General features: G+C 36.3%; 1 protein-coding gene across 1 annotated transcript; it reads right to left on the minus strand.

The window, feature by feature from the left end:
• Positions 1-5,106: 5,106 nt before the first annotated feature.
• Positions 5,107-19,423, minus strand: NDC80 (NDC80 kinetochore complex component). The gene is made up of 16 exons (XM_083357997.1): positions 19,267-19,423; positions 18,801-18,890; positions 18,181-18,307; positions 17,615-17,787; positions 16,282-16,384; positions 15,277-15,363; positions 14,914-15,007; positions 14,406-14,512; positions 14,158-14,302; positions 13,655-13,860; positions 12,490-12,642; positions 11,850-11,939; positions 11,333-11,425; positions 10,684-10,814; positions 8,635-8,737; positions 5,107-5,492 (listed from the first exon to the last, which is right to left on the minus strand). The coding sequence occupies exons 1-16, from the start codon at positions 19,365-19,367 to the stop codon at positions 5,355-5,357; spliced, it is 1,941 nt and encodes a 646-aa protein (XP_083214123.1). The 5' UTR covers positions 19,368-19,423; the 3' UTR covers positions 5,107-5,354.
• Positions 19,424-20,183: the final 760 nt, after the last annotated feature.

Raw genomic sequence — 20,183 nt, forward strand, 5'->3', positions numbered from 1 at the left:
GAGCTTCTGCATAGATCTAGAGAGGAACCATTAGAATTTCGGGGCCAACCAATCACCATCCTTAAACAGATACCTAAAAGGATGAGGGATCTGAGACGCGGCTATCAATTCTTAACATCCAAACTAATAAGAGAAAATGTAAACTTTAGATGGCTAACTCCAGAGGGTATTCTTGTTACGTGGCAGGATAGAAGGCATAGACTGGACACGATAGAGAAGGCAGAAGATTTTTACAAACGCCACTTCCATAGCCAAGAGGAAGTAGATTTAGAAGATCAAGATGGAAGGGAGGTAAGAGAAAGAGATACAATACGTGTGGCAATGGATGGGAAGATCTTAGCTACAGAGGATAGAAGGAACAAATCCGGTGAGTTAACAGAGAAACATGGAACTAGAGACAAGGAAGAGAGAGAGCCCCGAATCACGAGATCCACAAAAACCAGAAATAAGTAAGATGAAGGGAGGTGAGTGTAGTATTATGTCCGTGAATATTAATGGATTGAATTCGCCAGTGAAAAGGCGGAAATTTTTTAATAGGCTTATTCACCAACAATTGGATATCGTGGCAATACAAGAAGTCCATATAAAGGAACAACAAAAATATTTGTTAGTACAACCAAGAATAGGGAACCTATTCGTTTCCTTAGACCGACACAAGAAAAAGAGAGGAGTGGCACTATATGTAAACCCAAAATTGACTGCAAAACTAATTTATAACGATAAAGAGGGTAGAATACTGATAGTCGAGGTTATAATAAATCACAGGAAGGTCATGATGGTAGAGATATATGCCCCAAACCATAACCAAGAACAATTTTTCAAAACACTTCACAATAAGATATGTAGCATTGATTATGAGGAGATTTGTTTAATAGGAGATTTTAATGCTATCCTAGATATAAATTTGGATTATATGGGAAAGACGCTTAGGAAAAAGAAGAGAAGAACTCTACCGAGATCTTTTCTTAACTTGGCTGAGGAACTAAATATCCAAGATGTCTGGAGGGAAAGAAATCGTAAGGCTAGACAATATACATATTACTCCAACCGACATAACTCATGGTCTAGAATAGACATGGTGTGGATGACGAAAGAAATTAGTTCAGAAATAGATGAGGTACATATAGCGACAGGTACTTGGGCAGATCACAATCCTATTAAACTTATCTGGAAAGGTTCCAAAAAAATATCCAGATGGACGCTTCAAAGAGCAATTTTAAAAGAAGACGAATTCAAATCTAAGATGGAGAGAGAACTAAGTTTTTTCTTTAAGGAAAATAAAGCTATAGACACCTCAGTACAAAACAATTGGGATACAGCTAAGGCTGTGATGAGAGGGGTAGCGAGGGCATATATGGTATATAAAAATAAGGGGAAAAGACAACAACGGGAAAGATTAGAAGAGGAATATAAGAGCTTAGAAGTTACACTCCAACAAGATCCACAAAAAGAGAATATCAAGCAATCTATGGATCTGATTAAACACAAACTTAACATTCTAGACAAAGAGAAATTGGCACAACAATTGAGAAACACGAAACAAATTTTTTTTGAAAATGCAAATAAACCGGGCCGGTGGCTCGCATACAAATTGGGAAAACAAAAGGGGAAAAACTGGATTCACGAACTACGAGATGAGGAAGGGAGAATATTCCACCAGGAGGAAAAAAAAAATTATAGCCCAGGAATTTTATGAACGTTTATATAAAGAAAATAGCCAGGCAAGTGTGGAGAAAATGGAGGAATATTTTCAAAGAGCCAAACTACCTAAGGTCACAGAAGATACCAGAAATATGTTAAACGAGGAAATTCGACTATCTGAGGTGATAAAAGCTATTAATGCACAAAAGAATAATAAAGCATCGGGACCCGACGGTCTTCCATCAGAGATTTATAAAGAATTACAAAATATCCTAGCTCAACCCCTAGTGGAGGTATTTAACGCAGTATTAGAAGGCGCAAGGACGCCTAAATCTTGGCTAGAGGCAAACATAACCCTTATTCCGAAAGATAACACAGACCATACATTAATCCAAAACTACAGACCCATATCACTTCTTAACTCGGACTACAAGATATTTACATCAATTATAGCGGAACGATTGAAACGATTTCTGAATGATTTCATACACGCAGATCAAAATGGTTTTCTCGCTAAGAGACACACTAAGCACAACATTAGAATAATATTAGATACATTGGAGTACTATGAATTACATAGCGAACAACAGATGGCATTACTTTTCTTAGACGCCCAAAAGGCATTTGACAATGTTAAATGGTCTTTTTTGTGCCAACAGCTTAGCTTTATGAATATGGGTGAAAAATTTATAAATATAATTAGGGCAATTTATGACAATCAGGAAGCAAAAATAATTATTAATGGGGAAGCATCTAGCAAGTTTCAAATTCAAAAGGGAACACGGCAAGGCTGCCCCTTATCACCGTTGCTGTTTATATTGACTCTTGAAGTATTAACGAGAACTATAAGAAACGACCCAAAGATAAAAGGATTAACCATTAAAAAGGAAACCTTTAAATTGCAAGCTTTCGCGGACGATCTAGTTTTTATTATGGAGGATCCATGTCAGACGGGACCAAAGCTATTGGAAGAATTATCTAAATATGGTGAGGTTGCCGGACTGCGAATAAATAGAAATAAGACCAAGATGATTGTTAAAAATATGACCAATAAACAAAAAGGTAATCTGGCCGAAATCACGGATATAGAAATAGTCAAGAAAATAAAATATTTAGGGATTAACATTACGGCTAGATGCACTTCACTCAAAAAGGATAATTATGATAGTGTAGTGAATCAAATAAAAGGTGACCTGGAAAGATGGGGAAACCTAAAACTCTCATTATTGGGAAGAATCGCTGTCATTAAGATGAATATTCTGCCTAAAATCCTGTTTCTGTTTCAGAATATCCCAATTCAACTCGACTCTAAATTTTTTCGAAATTTGGATAAATTATCACTAAATTTTATTTGGCAGGGGAAAAAACCAAGAATTAAATTGAAATATTTACAAGACACGAAGGAAAATGGGGGTTTTGGATTGCCAGACTGGGAATTATATTACCACGCCGCGGCCCTGAGCTGGATTAGAGAATGGGTAATCTTGAGAAATAGAAGACTATTAACTTTAGAGGGTCACGATTTGCAATATGGCTGGCATGCTTTCCTATGGACGGAGAAACAAGGTCTTTTCTCGCATTTTCAAAGACACCGGATCAGGCAAGCGCTACTCAATACTTGGAAAAAAATTAGATCTCACAATTACACCAAAATACCGGTCTGGCTATCCACCCTTGAAGCGATAGTTTACCCAAATCTGTTTGATTTGGGTAACATAATCTCATACAAGGATATTCTGAATGAGGAGGGGGAATTGAAACTTAGGAATGAACTAGAATTACAAGGTATAAAACTCGATTGGTGGGCCTACTTACAAATCCAATCGAGATTTAGGAAGGATAAAAATGAATGGGGGATATATACCTCTGAAACAGCATTGGACAAAATATTATTGGGACCGGACTCTAAACAAATAAGGAATTTTTATAAATTACTTTTGGGATATAAGCTGTTTGAAGAGCAAGTGAAAGACCCCATGTTGATCTGGGCTAACAATTTAGGACATAACATCGACCTAGATACTTGGCAAACAATTTGGGATAGGAATAAAAGGATAACACTGGCCTCATCGTATAAAGAAAATTTATTTAAAATGTTTTACCGATGGCATCTCCCCCCAGCCCGCTTAGCAAAAATGTACACAACAGTATCTCCCAAATGTTGGAAGTGTTCTGAAGAGACAGGCACATACTTCCACACGTGGTGGTCTTGCAGTAAAACACAAAAATTTTGGAGAATGATTTGGATTTGGCTGAAAGAAATATTGAAACAAGATCTGGAGTTTAGTCCAGAACTTTTCTTGTTGGGAATCACGAAAGAGAAATATCCTAAAGATGTGCTATACTTAACGATCCATATTATCACAGCAGCTAGAATATCATTTGCGCAAAAATGGAAAAAGAATGAGATCCCAGGACAAAAAGAGGTTATTAGGAAAATTTGGGATTGCGCTGAAATGGACAGATTAACTTTGGAATTAAAGAATAAAGATCAATCAGACTATTATAGAATTTGGAACAAATTGTATCTTTGGATGGATAAAAAGAAAGGTCTCTATTAGGTTTTACAGACTAGCTCACTGTTTTAAATATTGTGGTATTTCACCGATTTGTAATCTAAGTGTATTTAAGTGTATTTTTGATGTACATATATACATGTATATATATATATATTTAAACATTGTAGACAAAAAGGTTTGTCAGCTCGCTGGTACTGTGTCCAATGTTTTTAAACAATAAATTTAATAAAAAATTAAAAAAAAAAAAGCCAACACTGTGCTGGGCTGCATTAACGGATAGAATCAAGATCACGTGAAGTGTTAATACCACTTTATAATGTTTTGGTAAGGCCACACTTGGAATAGTGCATCCAGTTTTGGTCACCACAATGTAAAAAAGATGTTGAGACTCTAGAAAAAGAGTACAGAGAAGAGCAATAAAGATGATTAGGGGAGTGAAGGCTAAAACATATAAAGAGCGGTTGCTGGAATTGGGTGTGTGTAGTTTAATGAAGAGAAGGACGAGGGGTGACATGATAGCAGTGTTCCAATATCTTGGGGGTTGCCACAAGAAGAGGGAGTCAAGCTATTCTCCAAAGCATCTGAAGGCAAGACAAGAAGCAACGGATGGAAACTAACCAAAGAGAGAAGCAACCTAGAACTAAGGAGAAATTTCCTGACAGAACAATTAATCAGTGGAACAACCTGCCTCCAACACTGGAAGTTTTGAAGCAGAGACTGGACAACCATGTCTGAAATGGTTTCAAGGTTTCCTGCCTGAGCAGGTGGTTGGACTAGAAGACCTCAAAGGCCCCCTTCCAACTCTTATTATTGTTATTAAAACTTTTGTTCCCCCATGTTGATAATTGGTAAACAATTACAAGGTTTACATTATTGAGCAAATTTTTGAATCATACTTTTTGCACTCCAATTAGTGTTTCAAGAATAAAACAAGTATATATGAAATAGGTGAATCCATGAACATTTATTATTGTCTATGTACAGATTCTCATAAAACAGAATCAATATTTAAGTGTATTTATGCATCAGAAAAGTGAATATTGGTTTTAATAAGAACTACTACAATAAAAAACAGATAGCCTCCAAATGCTATAACATCACATGAACAAATGGTAGATTGAAAACATTACAAAACACTGACATGGCAAGCAAACATTTTAGAGCATTTTTATACTATACAGATGATATTTTCATTCATGTGTCTGAGGTATACAGGGTACTCATCTTCTTTTTGTAATTATCTAGGATTTCTTTCAAGTTCTTCAGTGGCTCTTGAGATATAAATTCATTGAATTCTCTGTCAATTTTTATATTCTGTTCAGTCAAGTATTTCTAGAAGAAAATGGTAATAGATTATATTTTAGAGCTTTTAGTTTTTATTTTATAAATGCAGAACTGGCATAAGATTCAATGTAAAATGCAGCTGTTATCTGTACATTATTTCTTTTTGATAGAAAACTAGTACATAATTATGAATTTATAAAAACAGAAGTTTTATGTGAGTGAAAGATATCTTGAAAACTTCCATTAGCTTTAATAGGCTTGAGTAACAGATTTGTAAAAATGGAAGAACAGCCAGAGAAACCTACCAACCATTCTCCATCACCACCCCACAATACAAGGATCAAAAAGTTATAGGAGCTCCAAAGAAAATATAACAAAGTAACATATATACCCTATTTACTATAGAAAATGAACTTTCAGAGTAAATATTCTATCTATAGAATGATCCTTAGTCACTAAGGCTTAATGCAGACATGTCAAACACAAGGCCCGGGGGCCAGATCCGGCCCGTGAAGTGGTTTCATGTGGCCCACGAAGCCATCCTGGAAACAGTGAGGGAACGGCCCCCACTGCCTTGGCCCTGGCCCAAAGACCCTCCTCCTGCCAGAGACCCTCAGATCTGTCCCACTCCTGCCCAGGCCCCCATAGGCACCCTTGATGCGAACAATGTAGAGCTGGCCACACCCACCCAGTAGGCCATGCCCACCCAGTTCACACCCACCTGGCCCCCTGAGGGCAACCGCAATACTCATGCGGCCCTCAATGAAATTGAGTTTGACACCCCTGGCTTAATGGAATTAATAGACTGCAGAATGAACTCTGTCTCCAATTACTGGTAAACTCTCTTAAGAAAAGAAACAGTAAGATTTTATCCATGTGGTAACAAGGCTGTGAAAATATTATTCACGAAGTGATCTTGATAAGAATTAACAGGTTTACAAGCAAGTATATCTTTATTATGTTGACCATATCCAATTTATATCAAGCCTTGTCCAAATGGCTTAGGCTTCAATCAAAGCCACGGCAGAAACATTAAAATACAATGATATAATGTACAGAATGCCAACAAGTGGCTGCATAATAGTTAACTAAAAAGGCAGGTGAGACAAAAACACTTTTTCTTTGTTGAACAGATATGCTGGGCTGAGCTATATTATGAAGATATAGATATACAAGAAATTCAGCCAGACATACTGTATCTTGGGTAGTCTTTTACTATATAACCGAACTTTTGCATCTGAATTGTGTGCTATTCCCTCTTTTAGAATGTTTAGATATATTTTGTGAACTCTCAGCCTTGTAAACTCTCAAGCAAACCTTGTGAACTCTCAAGCTTCCTCTTTCCGCTACGTATTCAAGATGGATAGTGATTAATATTTATATGTATTTATATGTAAGGGTATAGATATATACATATGTATATAGCATATTAATATGTGTCTTATATATGTGTACACTTTTGAGAGCAGGCAGCAGAATTTCATTTTTAATGTGTGCCAGTGTGCCCACAGTAAAAAATGACAATAAATATTATTTTAGAAAAATAGACTTTTAAGAAAATCATGAAATATTAGATCAATGAATAACCTGGAGAATCACTAAGTAGTTGAATTTGCCATGAAGTGTCCTGGTTATAGTATAATAGACCTAAAACGATTATATGTCTTCAGGTGAGGATATGGTCAACAATATCGTACTTCTGTTCCCTAGGGGAAAAAATCCCCTTCAATATCAGGCTTGACACAAAAGATTGAACCCCATTGCTCCTTCTTGGACACAGTGAAGCCGATGAAAACACTAGAGAACCACTTTTCAAAATGCACGTGCTCTGCATCACTAACATTTATAAGATATTTGGGATGGCATGAATCTGTCTTCATTTTCTGTTTCATTGTACAGTGTAACGTATACTGGTTGTTGGAGCTAGATTACAGGCTTCATCCATTTTTATTTTATTTTATTTTTTTGCAATTATTTATGCATTTGGGAGCATGGAGAATCATACAGAAGATTTCTTGTCCTGGTCCTATCTCCTCCTTCCACATTGTGAGGAGAAAATAGGCAATGAAAGTTAGTAAGGGAAAGACATGATATAAAATGTCTTCTTCCCTGTTCTACTCATAATAGAAATTAGAGAAAGTACAGAAGATACTTTTGAATCCGCCTATCATTACTCTAGGATTTACTTAAATATTTCTGAGGAAGTGGGAGTAGGGTTGCTGTTTCTGTATGGGATTTTTTGTCTTTCCTAATATGATTAGCTAGAACTTAGACTTAAGGAGGCTGTGAGGAAAATGACGAATGTTCTGTTCTAGACAGGCCCCTTTCTGGGCAATAATCAACTAGATCAGGGGTGTCAAACTCAATTTCATTGAGGGCCGCATCAGCATTGCGGTTGCCCTCAGGGGGCCGGGTGGGTATGGCCAGGGTGGGCGTGGCCTACTGGGTGGGCGTGGCTAGAGTGTGTATGGCCTACTGGGTGGGCATGGCCAGCTCTACATCGTTTGCATCAAGGGTGCCTATGGGGGCCTGTGCAGGAGTGGGACAGAACTGAGGGTCTCTGGCAGAAGGAGGGTCTCTGGGCCAGGGCCAAGGCAGTGGGGGCCGTTCCCTCACTGTTTCCAGGATGGCTTCGCGGGCCGCATGAAACCACTTTGTGGGCCGAATCCGGCCCCCGGGCCTTGTGTTTGACATGTCTGAACTAGATTCAAGGGGAACAACTTGGGCCTCTGCATTATGGTCTATCTATGGGATGAGAAGGAGACGAAAAGAGATCTTCTACCTTGTTTAAGGAATCGAGAGAGGTGAGTCACTGATTTGGCTCTATGTCTGATCCATTTGTTTCTTCTAGTCTCTCTAGTTCTTCCACTGTTAAAGGACTGCTAGCTAGCTGGCTAGCTTTCCTTTTCCTTGTAACACGTGAATGTTTATGTTTCTTCCCCATCCACTGAATTGAGAGATGAGGAAGAAAGCAGTGCTGAAGGAGAAACAGCAGCAGCAGCAGTCTGCTAGCAATGAAGCAGCCACAACTTTCCTAAATTTTATTCTCTTTGGAATAAGAGGTCCAGCATTCTGTAAATTAGCCCATAAGAGATACTTTGATTGAAAAACAAATTGCCCTATGATGCAACTTTCAGCCAGTCAAAGGACACACACGAAGGTTTTAGTAGCATATAATAGCATGAATTACCTCAACTGTCTCAAGATGAGTAAATATTAGTTCCAGAAGATACTGCATATTTTTATCCATTTTCCTTCTTTCTTCTGAAGTTGTTTGCATAACCACTTGGTATCTGAGTAAATACCAGAAGAGAGTATTGTATTATTATTATTGAAAAACCTTCTATCTATAAATTCATGGTTTGTATAAACAGCCTATAATAATTAACACGTGTAGTATTACAAAATCTAAATAAGTTTCACTTTCCCATTTAACTAAGATTAATATTTGTATTACATTGCCTATAATATTCCAAATAATTCCTATAGGTTAATTTTTATAAATGAACTTTATGACTTAAGCTTATAGGAGTGTAATGTTAACTTGGAAATTAAGACCCACTGATTTCAATGGAACTTACTCCAAGGGTGACCAGGATTGCAGCCTTATACCATCTTCAATGAAAACAAGTATTTACATCTTTTCACATTATTTTTTCCTGTTAACCTTTACTCCATTCAATTCATACAATTGAATTTTACTTGCAAGTTATTTTTAAAGAACACGATATATGATAATAATGCAAATCATTTGTCTAGAATAAGCAATTTGGTTTGGGGATCAAAAAGCGATTCATAAAATGGCTGTACTGTTCATGAGTTACTCTGTTTTCCTGGTGACTTTATTGTATGGGTTTCAAACGTTTTGAATATTTTGCATTACTTGCATGATTATTTTATTTTGTGGGTGTTTTTTTTTAAAAATATTGTTTACCGTATTTTTCGGACCATAACACGCACCCAGTTTTTAGAGCAGGAAAACAAGAAAAAAATATTCTGAACCAAATAGTATCAGTATACTAAAACAGGGCTTTTCAACCTTTTCATCCATTGTACCACTTTTAGGACAAGGCAATGTCCGAGTACCACCAGTCGCCCAGCAAGGTGTCAAAAACTTGACATCCCCCCCAAAAAAGGAAAAAAAATGATAAAAGTACAGGTAATCCTCGACTTACAACGATTTACTTAGTGACTGTTCAAAGTTACGATGGCACTGAAAAAAGCGACTTATGACCATTTTTCACACTTATGACCACTGCAGCATCCCCAGGGTCATGTGATTTACATTCGGATGCTTGGCAATCGATTCATATTTATGATGGTCACATTGTTCCAGGGTCATGTGATTGCCTTTTGCAACCTTCTGACAAGCAAAGTTAGTGGGGAAACCAGATTCACTTAACAATGTTACTAATTTAATTTCTCTCCTTCTCTTTCTCTCTCCCCCTCCCTCTTTCCCTTTCTCTCCCTCTCCTTCTTTCTCTATTTTTCTTTCCCTCTATTTCTCCCTTTCTCTCCCATTTCCCTCCCTTTCTTTCTCCCTCTTTCTCTCCCTATTTTTCTCTTTCCCTCTATTTCTCCCTCTCTCCTTCTTTCTCTCTCTCTCCCTTTCTCTCTCCCTCTATTTCTCTCCTTTTCTTTCTCCTTCTCTCTCTCCCTCTTTCTCTCCCTATTTCTTTTTCCTTCTCTCTCTCCCTATCTTTCTCTCTCTCCCTCCCTCTCCCATTTTCCCTTCCTTCCTTCCTTCCTTCCTTCTCTCCCTCTTTGTCCTTCTCTCTCTGTGTTAAGAGCAGTACCCACGGAGGCGGCCCTGCAGCCTAGCTTTCTCTTGCAGAAAGCAAGCTGAAACGGAGCGAGGGAGATTGCCAGGAACGCAATCTCGCGCGGTTTCAGTTTCCCTTGTTACAAGAGAAAGCAGGCTAATACAGAGCAAGGGAGATTGCAGGAGTGCGGTGTTTCTCAGCACGTGCCGATTTGTGCTCCTGGCAAGCTCTCTTGCTTTCCACTTGCGGAAGTTGGGGCTGGCCATATGGATCACCTTCGGACCATAAGACGCACCCTCGTTTCCCCCCTCACTTTTGGGGGGAAAAAGTGCATCTTATGGTCCAAAAAATACGGTACATTTTAATTTTAAACTGCCCAGTCACAAATTGAGATGATAGCGTTATAACTTGAATAAATAAATGTATGTTCAACTCAGAAAACCTTCTAGGTCAAATCTTTGTTTAATTAAACTAACCGGCATCGGGTTTCATGCAATTCCTTCATGGCTTCACTGACACCCTCATTGACACCATTATAAAGCAAATTTTTATGTTCCTCCAACAACTCCAGCTCCTTCGTACTCTTTTCTTCTTCTTCAACAACTACCTGCAATATGTATATGGATTAATACTTCAGAACTGAATCATACATTTATGACACAGATAGACCCTATCTCTTGCAGGAAGAGAGCACTGTAAATTTAATAGTGACATTGCTCCAGTTCTGTATTTGTTAGAAGTGCTGGATGCATTTATCTTTTAGATCATTCTTATTCTAGAGAAAATACACCCACTAATGCTGCTTTTAAAAATACTTATTCACGTTATTATATTTATATCCTTTCTTTCCTGTATACATAACATTTCTTCTTCTAGCTTCTCCACAGCAACCAGTTAGGTGAGTTGAGCTGAGGCAGATTGACTGGCCCAAAATTACCCAGCTAACTTTTATGACTGAAAAAAAATTAAAACTCCAGTACTCCCAGGTCTAGATAAGCACCTTATTCACTACACCAGCATGTTTCCTTTATGTTGTATGTACAATGTTTCTTAACAGAAAAAAAGTCCTAATAATGAATTCTACAGAGATGAACTTACAAGCACACATCATATTTAGGGCAATACCTTTGCTTTTTGCTGACATAAATCTTCCAGTTTTTGTGCTTCTTCTCTTAATGTTTTCACAATGCTGTTCTGTTCAGCTTCCATTGTGTTTACCTTAAAGAATATTATTTAATAAAGGATGTTAGTACTGAAAGTCAAGGGTGCTTCCAGTTCATGTCCTTTGCTTTCAAATCTACATTTCTGGCAATAGATGAAAACTTCCCCACAATACACTGTTAATAATTAAAAAAAATCTGACTCTAGCCACCACTTTCACATTTGAAAATCTTTTAGCTTACAAACAGAACAGTTTGAAGATCTATAGGTGTATCTACTGAACATCTTGAAACTTAAATTGCACTGTCTATTATAGTCTTTTTTCATTCCATTATCAGTTCCCTTTCCTAGTAATCCTATACTTATGAACTCTGAAATATGATTAGGAATAAGAAAAGTATAGATAAATAAGGATTAATTTAAGTTGCATTACTGTACTGTATAGCTGGGTTTCCACTAGACCAGATAGTTAGGAACTGACCTGTACTAAGGAGCCTTCTAAGCCAATTTTTCTGTTTGTTGCATTTGCAATCTCTTCTTCAGTGTTGTTCAGGAGATCCAGAAGGGGAGCCTGCCATAATTATATAAACACAAAAAGTACAAAGTTTTCCAGTGAAGTAGTCCAGTCACAGGGCTCAAGAAAGAAATACTTTAAATAAATCTCAAATGCATATAATATAGAAAAGATCCTCCTATAAACTGGTAAGGCAATATTCTTTCCCAAGAACTTTTATATTAGTTCATACTCCAGGGAGAGGTTCTGCCATGCTGGACTAGACCAATGGTCTACCTGGTAAACATTCTGTTCCCCATAGTAGCCAATCAGATTCCAATAGGAAGCTGATTAGCAAAACAAGATAGCATAAGCCCTTTCAACCGGTGATGTTCTAAGGTAGTATCCTTAACCTAATGTACAGGGATTTTTAAGCCTTCATGAACGTATTCCAGTCTACACATAATACTTAAACCAATTTTTGTGCATAATAAATATATCAACTTCCTCCGACACTCATTGCGATAAGAGAATCGAACTTCATCTTTAAGTATTGTTAAAATATCATTTATTGAAAGAAAACGATTATCTAAAAGAGCTTTTACATGAAAAGTGAGCTTATACTTACACGAATCTGAGTTGTAAACTTAAGCAGACAATTAGGTCCTGCATCAGGATTGAATTTAATTTCAAAATCAAGACCACCAGAATTCTCTGCGCTTGTAGGAATTAGTTTTAATTTTCGAGCCAATTTATGGTATTCTGTCAAATCTGCTTCAATCTATAAAGAACAAACAAAATTAAAAAGCATACCCTAAACACCTTACAGCTGATGAAGTCTATGAAAACCAGAACTGCTTCATTACCACAGCACTGTTTTGCATTTCTTTGTGTTTTCAAAGTTTGTCTTTTCAATGCCTATATTTAAATTTTAATATAAGGTGTTGTATCTTCCCAGCTTCTGAAAAACATTAAAATTACTCAAGACAAACTATCAAGTTTTTGCTCCTTTTGATTTGATGGCCAATTTAAACTTGGCTGGTATATGGAGACAGAAAATTGCAATTCAAGAGTGCCTACTTTCTGAGTGAAATAGAGCCTTTCAAGAATAAATATGATTTAAATTTTTGGATTGGGCCACCAAGGTATAAATATTAGCAAAGACCTTTTTGGATCATAATCTTGTGAGTTTGGTTCACAACAGAAATCTGGTTCATCTAGATCAGGGATGTCAAACTGTCGGCGCAAAAGCCGGATGCATCATGCCAAAACCATGCCCACCCCATTGCCGGCAATGGAATAAAAGTCATGATATGTTGCAACACATCATGTGACGCTGCGAGTTTGACACCCCTGAGCTAGATGGAAACTAAATGAAACCTTGCTACAGAAAGAAACAATTTTGGAGAAATGAAAAAAAAATTAAAATCGCATCTCAAAATAATTTAGATAAAGGTACTGAAATGGTTTGAGATGCAAATAAAGCTTTCATTAGGTTATTTTATAAAATATATTAATGAACTCCAAAAAAAAAAAGAATCACAACAAAACACAAGGTATTTTAGATGAGATAAAGAAAAAAGATGACCTAAGAAATTTCCAGAGAAGATAAATTTTGTTTAGCAAATTAAGCTTTTACAATGATGGTTATAAATACTAATTATTTTTCTACCACCAGAATAAAATGTTATTATCTAACTCAGTTTATGGGAAATAAAGCAGTAGCAGTAGTAATGTTAGTCTCCCAGATGCAAGTGTCAGATGTTCAAAACTTTTGTTTTAGCTATACATACTGCTTCTTTTCCTCTTGCATATTTTAATTCTTCATTCCACAGATGCCGCTGCTCTGCTTCCAATTCCTTGGTTAAATTATTTACTGCCTGTCTCAGCTCCTCTATTTCAGAATTCAGTTTCTCAACATCTGCAGTGGAATACTTTTGATTATCACAAATGACCACCAGATGTGCGTTTTCCCGTTTCAGTGTTTCAATTTCCATGGCTAAAAGTCAAGAAAAATAAAATCTTGTTAACAAAACAGATAGGTTTTTTTAAATGTTTAATTAAGTTGAAGCTTAATACTTATTTGGATAAAATTTCAAAATATTAAAAACTTTATCTCATAAGAAGAATCTACTAAAAGGCATGAGAAACTTACTACTAGGAAAGTTGTAATTAAATTCTCTACTTCTGTTTAGATCTTTTTCTTGAGCTGAGAAATACTCAATATTTTCTTTTAAAATTTTATAGTGACACACACTATAAAATAAGGTAGTGATGTTAAGCAGTTTCTCCTTACCAACAGCTTCTTGCTCCTCTGTAATACTCTTTGTCTTTTGACTGAGACTGGTTGAAAGAGATTCCAAACTGGCCATATAAGCCTCATATTTTTTAACATCTGCCTGTAAAGATGATTTCAGGCTCCGCAGTTGCTCTAAACGGTCCTTTTTCATACAAAGAGATGGAAATTGTAGTGTGTTAACTAAAACCAGACTTAAAACCAGACTTAAGAAACATCTTCCCAGACCCATGTACTCAGTTACTCACTGGTTCATTTTCTCTTTCCTTTTCACGCTTTGCGATCTCTTCATTCAGCCTTTTTTCTTTTTCTTCTAAGACTGCTAAATGTTTTTCTTGTACTTTAAACAGATCCTCTGAAAGAAAGATCAAAATAACCCTCTAATCCTCTAATCAAACTGCCGGCCCATGGGCCGGATGCATTATAGCAAAACCGCACCTACCTCATTGCTGGCAATGGCAAAAAAGTAGCGATTGACACCCCTGCTCTAATCACTCAAGTGCTCTATTATTAATCAGAATAAGTAATTGAGGCAAAAAAGTAAACACTGGGAAATAAGTTGACATTTTGCTGTACTAAATATCAGATTGAAACCATTTTTTAAAAAGGATTGTCATAATTTCAATGCCTGTGTACAGGTTAGATTAATAGCTTGGCGGGAAATTTTTAAAAAAGTTTGAGAAACTACAGAAAGCAAATGGTAAAAGATTCATAAGATTAATAGTCATGCCTTTATTAACATTTTAAATTACTCACTTAATTTGGAGTCTATTTCAGCATCAAATTCTTCAAAACTGTCTCCACCCTTCATGAAATGGCCGTAACATTTTATAGCGTAGTCCAAAAAAAGCTGAGGACATAATTGTAAAATAGTTTAATTTTAGGGATCTTTTAAAATATGCTAAACATTATTGTATTGCACATTATGCTTTTTCTCTATTAAGAAAAGGTTTCACATTTCTAGATCAAAATGCTTAGTAAAAACGTTAACCTTTAACATAAATCCAGTATATTATTATTGCTGGTTTCATAAGTAATATATACTAAACTTTTATCAGAATCATAATTTTATTGCAAGTAATATGCATTCCACAACCTAGGGAGAAATAGCTAAAATACCTTGTTTTGCAAAATTTCATCTTCAGTATCTCCCAAAACCTGTCCTTCATCAAATGACTGTGGGTTTTCTTTCATACAAGTAAACAACTGAGTGAGACACAATGACATAGTCACAATGAATAATGTTTCCTACTGTAATAGTATAGCATACTTGCTATTTCCTTTCTGAATTCATCAGAATACAATTTGTGTGTCCCTATCCACAATTCTGAAGATTGTTGCCAGCCAGACAGGAAACATTAAATCTATTTGAATTTATATTAACACAAAATATTACTTTATAAGGAAATTTATTTTGTTCTAAGTCTCATCCACTTTTCATGAGTTCCTGGCATGGAACTCAAATGCCTGAAAATTAGATAGCAAATTTATCATTATTTGCTTGATAAAATTAAGGTAGCAACAAAGGTGCAACAATAGCTCTAATGATGCATTATATATTACAAAGATCTGTCAAAATCACAAGAACATCAAGAATTTCATTAACCCAGTTATATATGTTCAGTGTATCACTTCTATATTTATAAGATAAAAATTAAGTGGAATAGCAAATACCCATAAGTGTGGCTAAATATATAATTGGTTATCTATAATACTGTAAGGTCCCAGTCCCTTACTTGAACTTGAGATATCTTATCTATCTAATCAGATAACCCAAGTGGAGAATTCTTGATCAAGCAGTACTTTATTTGATCAAATTAAGCAGCTGGGTGGCAAACAATCTGGAACACTGGCAGAGTTACGTCCAGAAGTGCCACGCCTTAGAAAGTTAGTAGCATTGCTTTATAAACTTTGTTAGCCAATGAAAATCAAACAGAGCTATTACATCATAAGGAAGACATCAATCATTCTTGTGCACTCCCTTATTCCCTCCTTCAGTTCATCCCATCCATGTACGTTTCCCACGTTTTGCATGCGATTTCCCTCGTGCAAAAGCGATTACAAAAAGCAAGAAAGCAACAGTTAAACTAAACAATTTCACTTTGTTCCAGAACCTTTCAATACCTTGTAACAATCTATCAGCCAGACCAGAGCTGCTACAATCTGAGGCCACGTATGAGGAGCACCCACAGTATACATAGAGCTTTTCGACAAAGGAAATGGATAACTGTAAGGAAAATATGTTTTCTATATAAAATGTTTTTTTCAAGAAAATGCCACATACAATTCAAGTTACACTTAAACACAAAAAGGAACTGTACTTATTTTTATCTTCCATAAAATAATTAGTGAAAATAAATGTTAAGAATCCCACCTTCGTTATTTTCTTATGAACAACTTAAGGTTCCTCCTCTCTCTATAGGATATAGCTATATATAGGATACGGGTAGACAATCATGCCAACATAAAATCATATTAATAGCTTGCAACCCGTTGTCAATATTATATTAAAGTCAGGAATCGTCTGTAGAGAGGACACATATATTATATTTGCTGTATAGTGTGTCCACCTTCAAACTAAGCAAAATTCCTGGCAGACATTCAGGAGTGTCTATGTAGTTTTCTTGTTAACAAGTAGACCTCATTTAGCCTCAGGCAGCGACTGAAGTTACAATGATGAAAAAGTGCTCACATTTACAACCTTTGCACATTAGTCAGTTAGTACTTGTCTATGCTGGACCAGCTCAGCCCTGTGACCTTAGTAATTGCTCCTTATGACTGACAAGACTTTAATCAGTTTTACACCTTCAGCTTTTTTTTTTTTTGCCCAGTAAGAGGCTCAGGGCTTGTAGCATGCTAGGCAAAAAGCTGGCACTAGCACATTTCTTTCATTGTAATTGCCATTGTGCCTGTTTACTTTCATGTAATCCCTGTCTCTCCAATGAATGTAAATATAAACATCAATGTTCCATTGTTAAATATCTCAGCACCGGGCTGAGCATTCCAAAGAGCGGGGGAAGTGAAGAAAAAAGAGCTATATTTGCCCTTTTACCCAATGTCCTTCTGAATCAAGTACCAGAAACCTTTGCCGCTATTTGGGCTCACCTGGCTTCTTTGGGGTTTTATTCTTCTGATGCTGTAAAGCAAAAGAAGCTGAAATCATAAGCATAATTGTGGTTATATGATTTTCTGTTTAGCTACTACATAACAACCACATTGCCTGTCCCAACTGTGGTTGCTAAATGAGATTACCTGTAACATAGTTTGACTAGTTATAATAATATATTGTTTAAATGTTACTAAATTAAAATAAAATAAAATAAAATAAAATAAAGTCTTGATAAACTCTGGAAGATGGTAATTTTCTAACATGTAATCAAGAAATGTATTATCCACAAAATATTTTTAGTTATATTCTTTTTAACTGGTGAAATTAATTAAATGGGGAGGTACTTACCCAAGCTCTTTAAAAATTCTTGGGATTTCTTCTTCAAATTTAGAATTCGAAAGGTCACATGAAGGGCAAAAGAGTTCATAAATAAAGCTGAAAATTTTCACAAAGTCCTTAACAGAAGGAGTTTGGAGTGATTTCACAGAGACTGTAGGACCATATCCATATGTTATAAGAAACTAGGGGGGAAAATTAAAAGTATTACTTGTTTGGGGCTTTATGCTAGTTTACAGAGCAATCCAGTTCTCTATATGGCCAAATTATTATTCAATTACAGAACTTTGCAGATTAATCATGTGTTTTCATTAACAAAGATTTACATATATTTTTGCTGTAAAATATATTGCTGAGAGTTCTAAGATGCATTGTTTTTTTGTGAAAAGTGTGACAATTCATAGCATTTGTGATTTTAAAATGTGAAAGTAATTCATCTCTTTTTAAAAACCTGGATGGCCTGTTATTTCTTGGCCCATTAGTCTATTTTGACCTTACTGTTTCCAAATTTCATTGATCAGCAGTTTATTCTGACTAAAGAGAGATTTAACTAGTTAAACTAAACAAGTGCTGCATACATCACAGAGTTGACGGATACATTGCTGAATGAATGCTTTGTCATGAAGTGGTCTAGGCTCTTTGATTTTCTCTGTACTTCCAAATGCACCATATTGGCTGTTTCGTAAGCTCCCAGGGCCACTAGTCCTAGAATTGAAACCAGAAAATATGCAACCAGGTTAACTATGGCATTATTCATTTTCTCTCTACAAAACTATTTAAATATAGAAAATACAATTTATAATAACAAATGAGACTTAAAAGAATGGCAATTAAGCCTGTCATTTGAAAGTCTTCCAGCTCTTATATTGAGAATATAAGACAGAATAATACAAATTTTATTGATTTGAAAGCTATAGCAGGCTTTACATGATGTTAAAGTCCCACTCCAAAAATAGCCAGGTCACATTTTTGGAGTAGGGCCCTATCAATTCTTGAAAGTTTCAAGAACTACAAAACGGATACTACACAATTTCCCCCCCCCTCCTGATGCAAGGCTTTCCTGCACTTAAAACTACCCAAGTCCTTGATGCTTTTTCTTGTTCTTTATTCTAGTGAAATAAAGAATTCATTCATACTGGAAGTGATACTGAAACACTGTAATATTCAAGTTAATCCTACCAAGTGAAATGCTAATTACCTTTTGCCAAAAAAACTAGTTTTCCTTTCTGATGTCCCTGGTGCATACTTTCCCACACTCTGCTTTCCAAAAGTTGTCCTTCTCTCTTGCCTTGAAAAGAAAATATTATTGAATTGTACAAATTAAAAACCACCAAAACTGAAATCATCTTTATATGCCATTCAATAAAGTTATCTGTTGTTTAATTTTTGTTACACATTTAATTTTAATGTGGTTTATTCCTTAATATTTATGTACTTTCTACTATAGTTTACTGCATGAGTAAATTAAAGATCATACTTTAATCCTAGCTTACACAAAGTAGTGAATTTATCTAATTATTTTTTCCACATAGAATACATATGTGTATGCCTTTAAGAGTAACAAGTAAAACACAAGTGGCATTAATATTTTCAGCAGGCATGCTTTGGAAATTTAAGCCAAATAAATGAATGCCACCTCAACTAAAGGAATCTGACTGTCTTACGGTTGGGGTGTATGAAGTCCCATCTTATTAGTATCCTGCACCCTCAGTGGCTGGATGGATTGCCGGCAACTGATTCGACTAGTACTTGAACTACGCCTCATTGTTGTAGGGAAAACTGTAACACAGAAGAACGCTGCAGTCTTTCAGTAAACCTGTAGAAGGGAAAGCAGAAATGGCTCTGTCCAGGGCAGCAGAAAGGATTGGAATGGATGGGTGGCAAAGCCTCTGCTGATGATATACTGGAAAGAATTCAGCAGGGAAAAGCCTTTGGCTACAAAGCAAAATTACTTCCAGTCCTACACCCACCAAAAGGATTTTTGAAAATTGAGAAGTTAAACAGGTTCGAAAAGGCCTCAAACCTTTTGCTCACTGGAAGAAAAAGAGCAGGATGCATTTGCTGAATATTTTTTTCTCTCGGGAATAAAACAAAACCTGGAGGATCCAATCTGGGTCGGTCACTGGGACTAGAGGTTTAGTCTCCGGAGCTTTTATTTTATTTATTTTTATTTTATTTTAATTCCATTTATATCCCGCCCTTGTCTGAAGACTCAGGGCGGCTTTACAAACTTAGCAGTAGCCTTCATTCTATGTATATGCCTGCTTATTAGGGCTTTCACACACACCCCAAGCGGCATTATTACAAAGTCAGCTTAATTGCCCCCAACAATCTGGGTCCTCATTTTACCTACCTCGGAAGGATGGAAGGCTGAGTCAACCTTGAGCCTGGTGGGATGCGAACCTGCACTAATTGCAGGCAGCTGGTGTTACTTAAGGAGGCATTAGCCCACTGCTCCACCAAGGCTCTTTAGGACGCATGATGGAGCTCATCCTCAGGGAACTTCTGTCTCACCAGAATGTGTGTAACTAAAGAAGAGGATTAAACCTTTGGCCACGGTGACCCACCCAGATTGGATCCT

This window comes from Vipera ursinii, assembly GCF_947247035.1.
Source record: "Vipera ursinii genome assembly, chromosome: 3".
Classification (NCBI taxonomy): domain Eukaryota; kingdom Metazoa; phylum Chordata; class Lepidosauria; order Squamata; family Viperidae; genus Vipera; species Vipera ursinii.

Coding starts and splice junctions, on each gene's coding strand:
- NDC80 (XM_083357997.1), bottom strand. CDS start 19,367: ATGAGGCGTAGTTCAAGTACTAGTCGAATCAGTTGCCGGCAATCCATC. Junction 14,513..14,913: donor TGAAATAGACTCCAAATTAA/GTGAGTAATTTA, acceptor TCTTTCTTTCAG/AGGATCTGTTTAAAGTACAA. Junction 13,861..14,157: donor AGAGGAGCAAGAAGCTGTTG/GTAAGGAGAAAC, acceptor CTTGACTTTTAG/CCATGGAAATTGAAACACTG.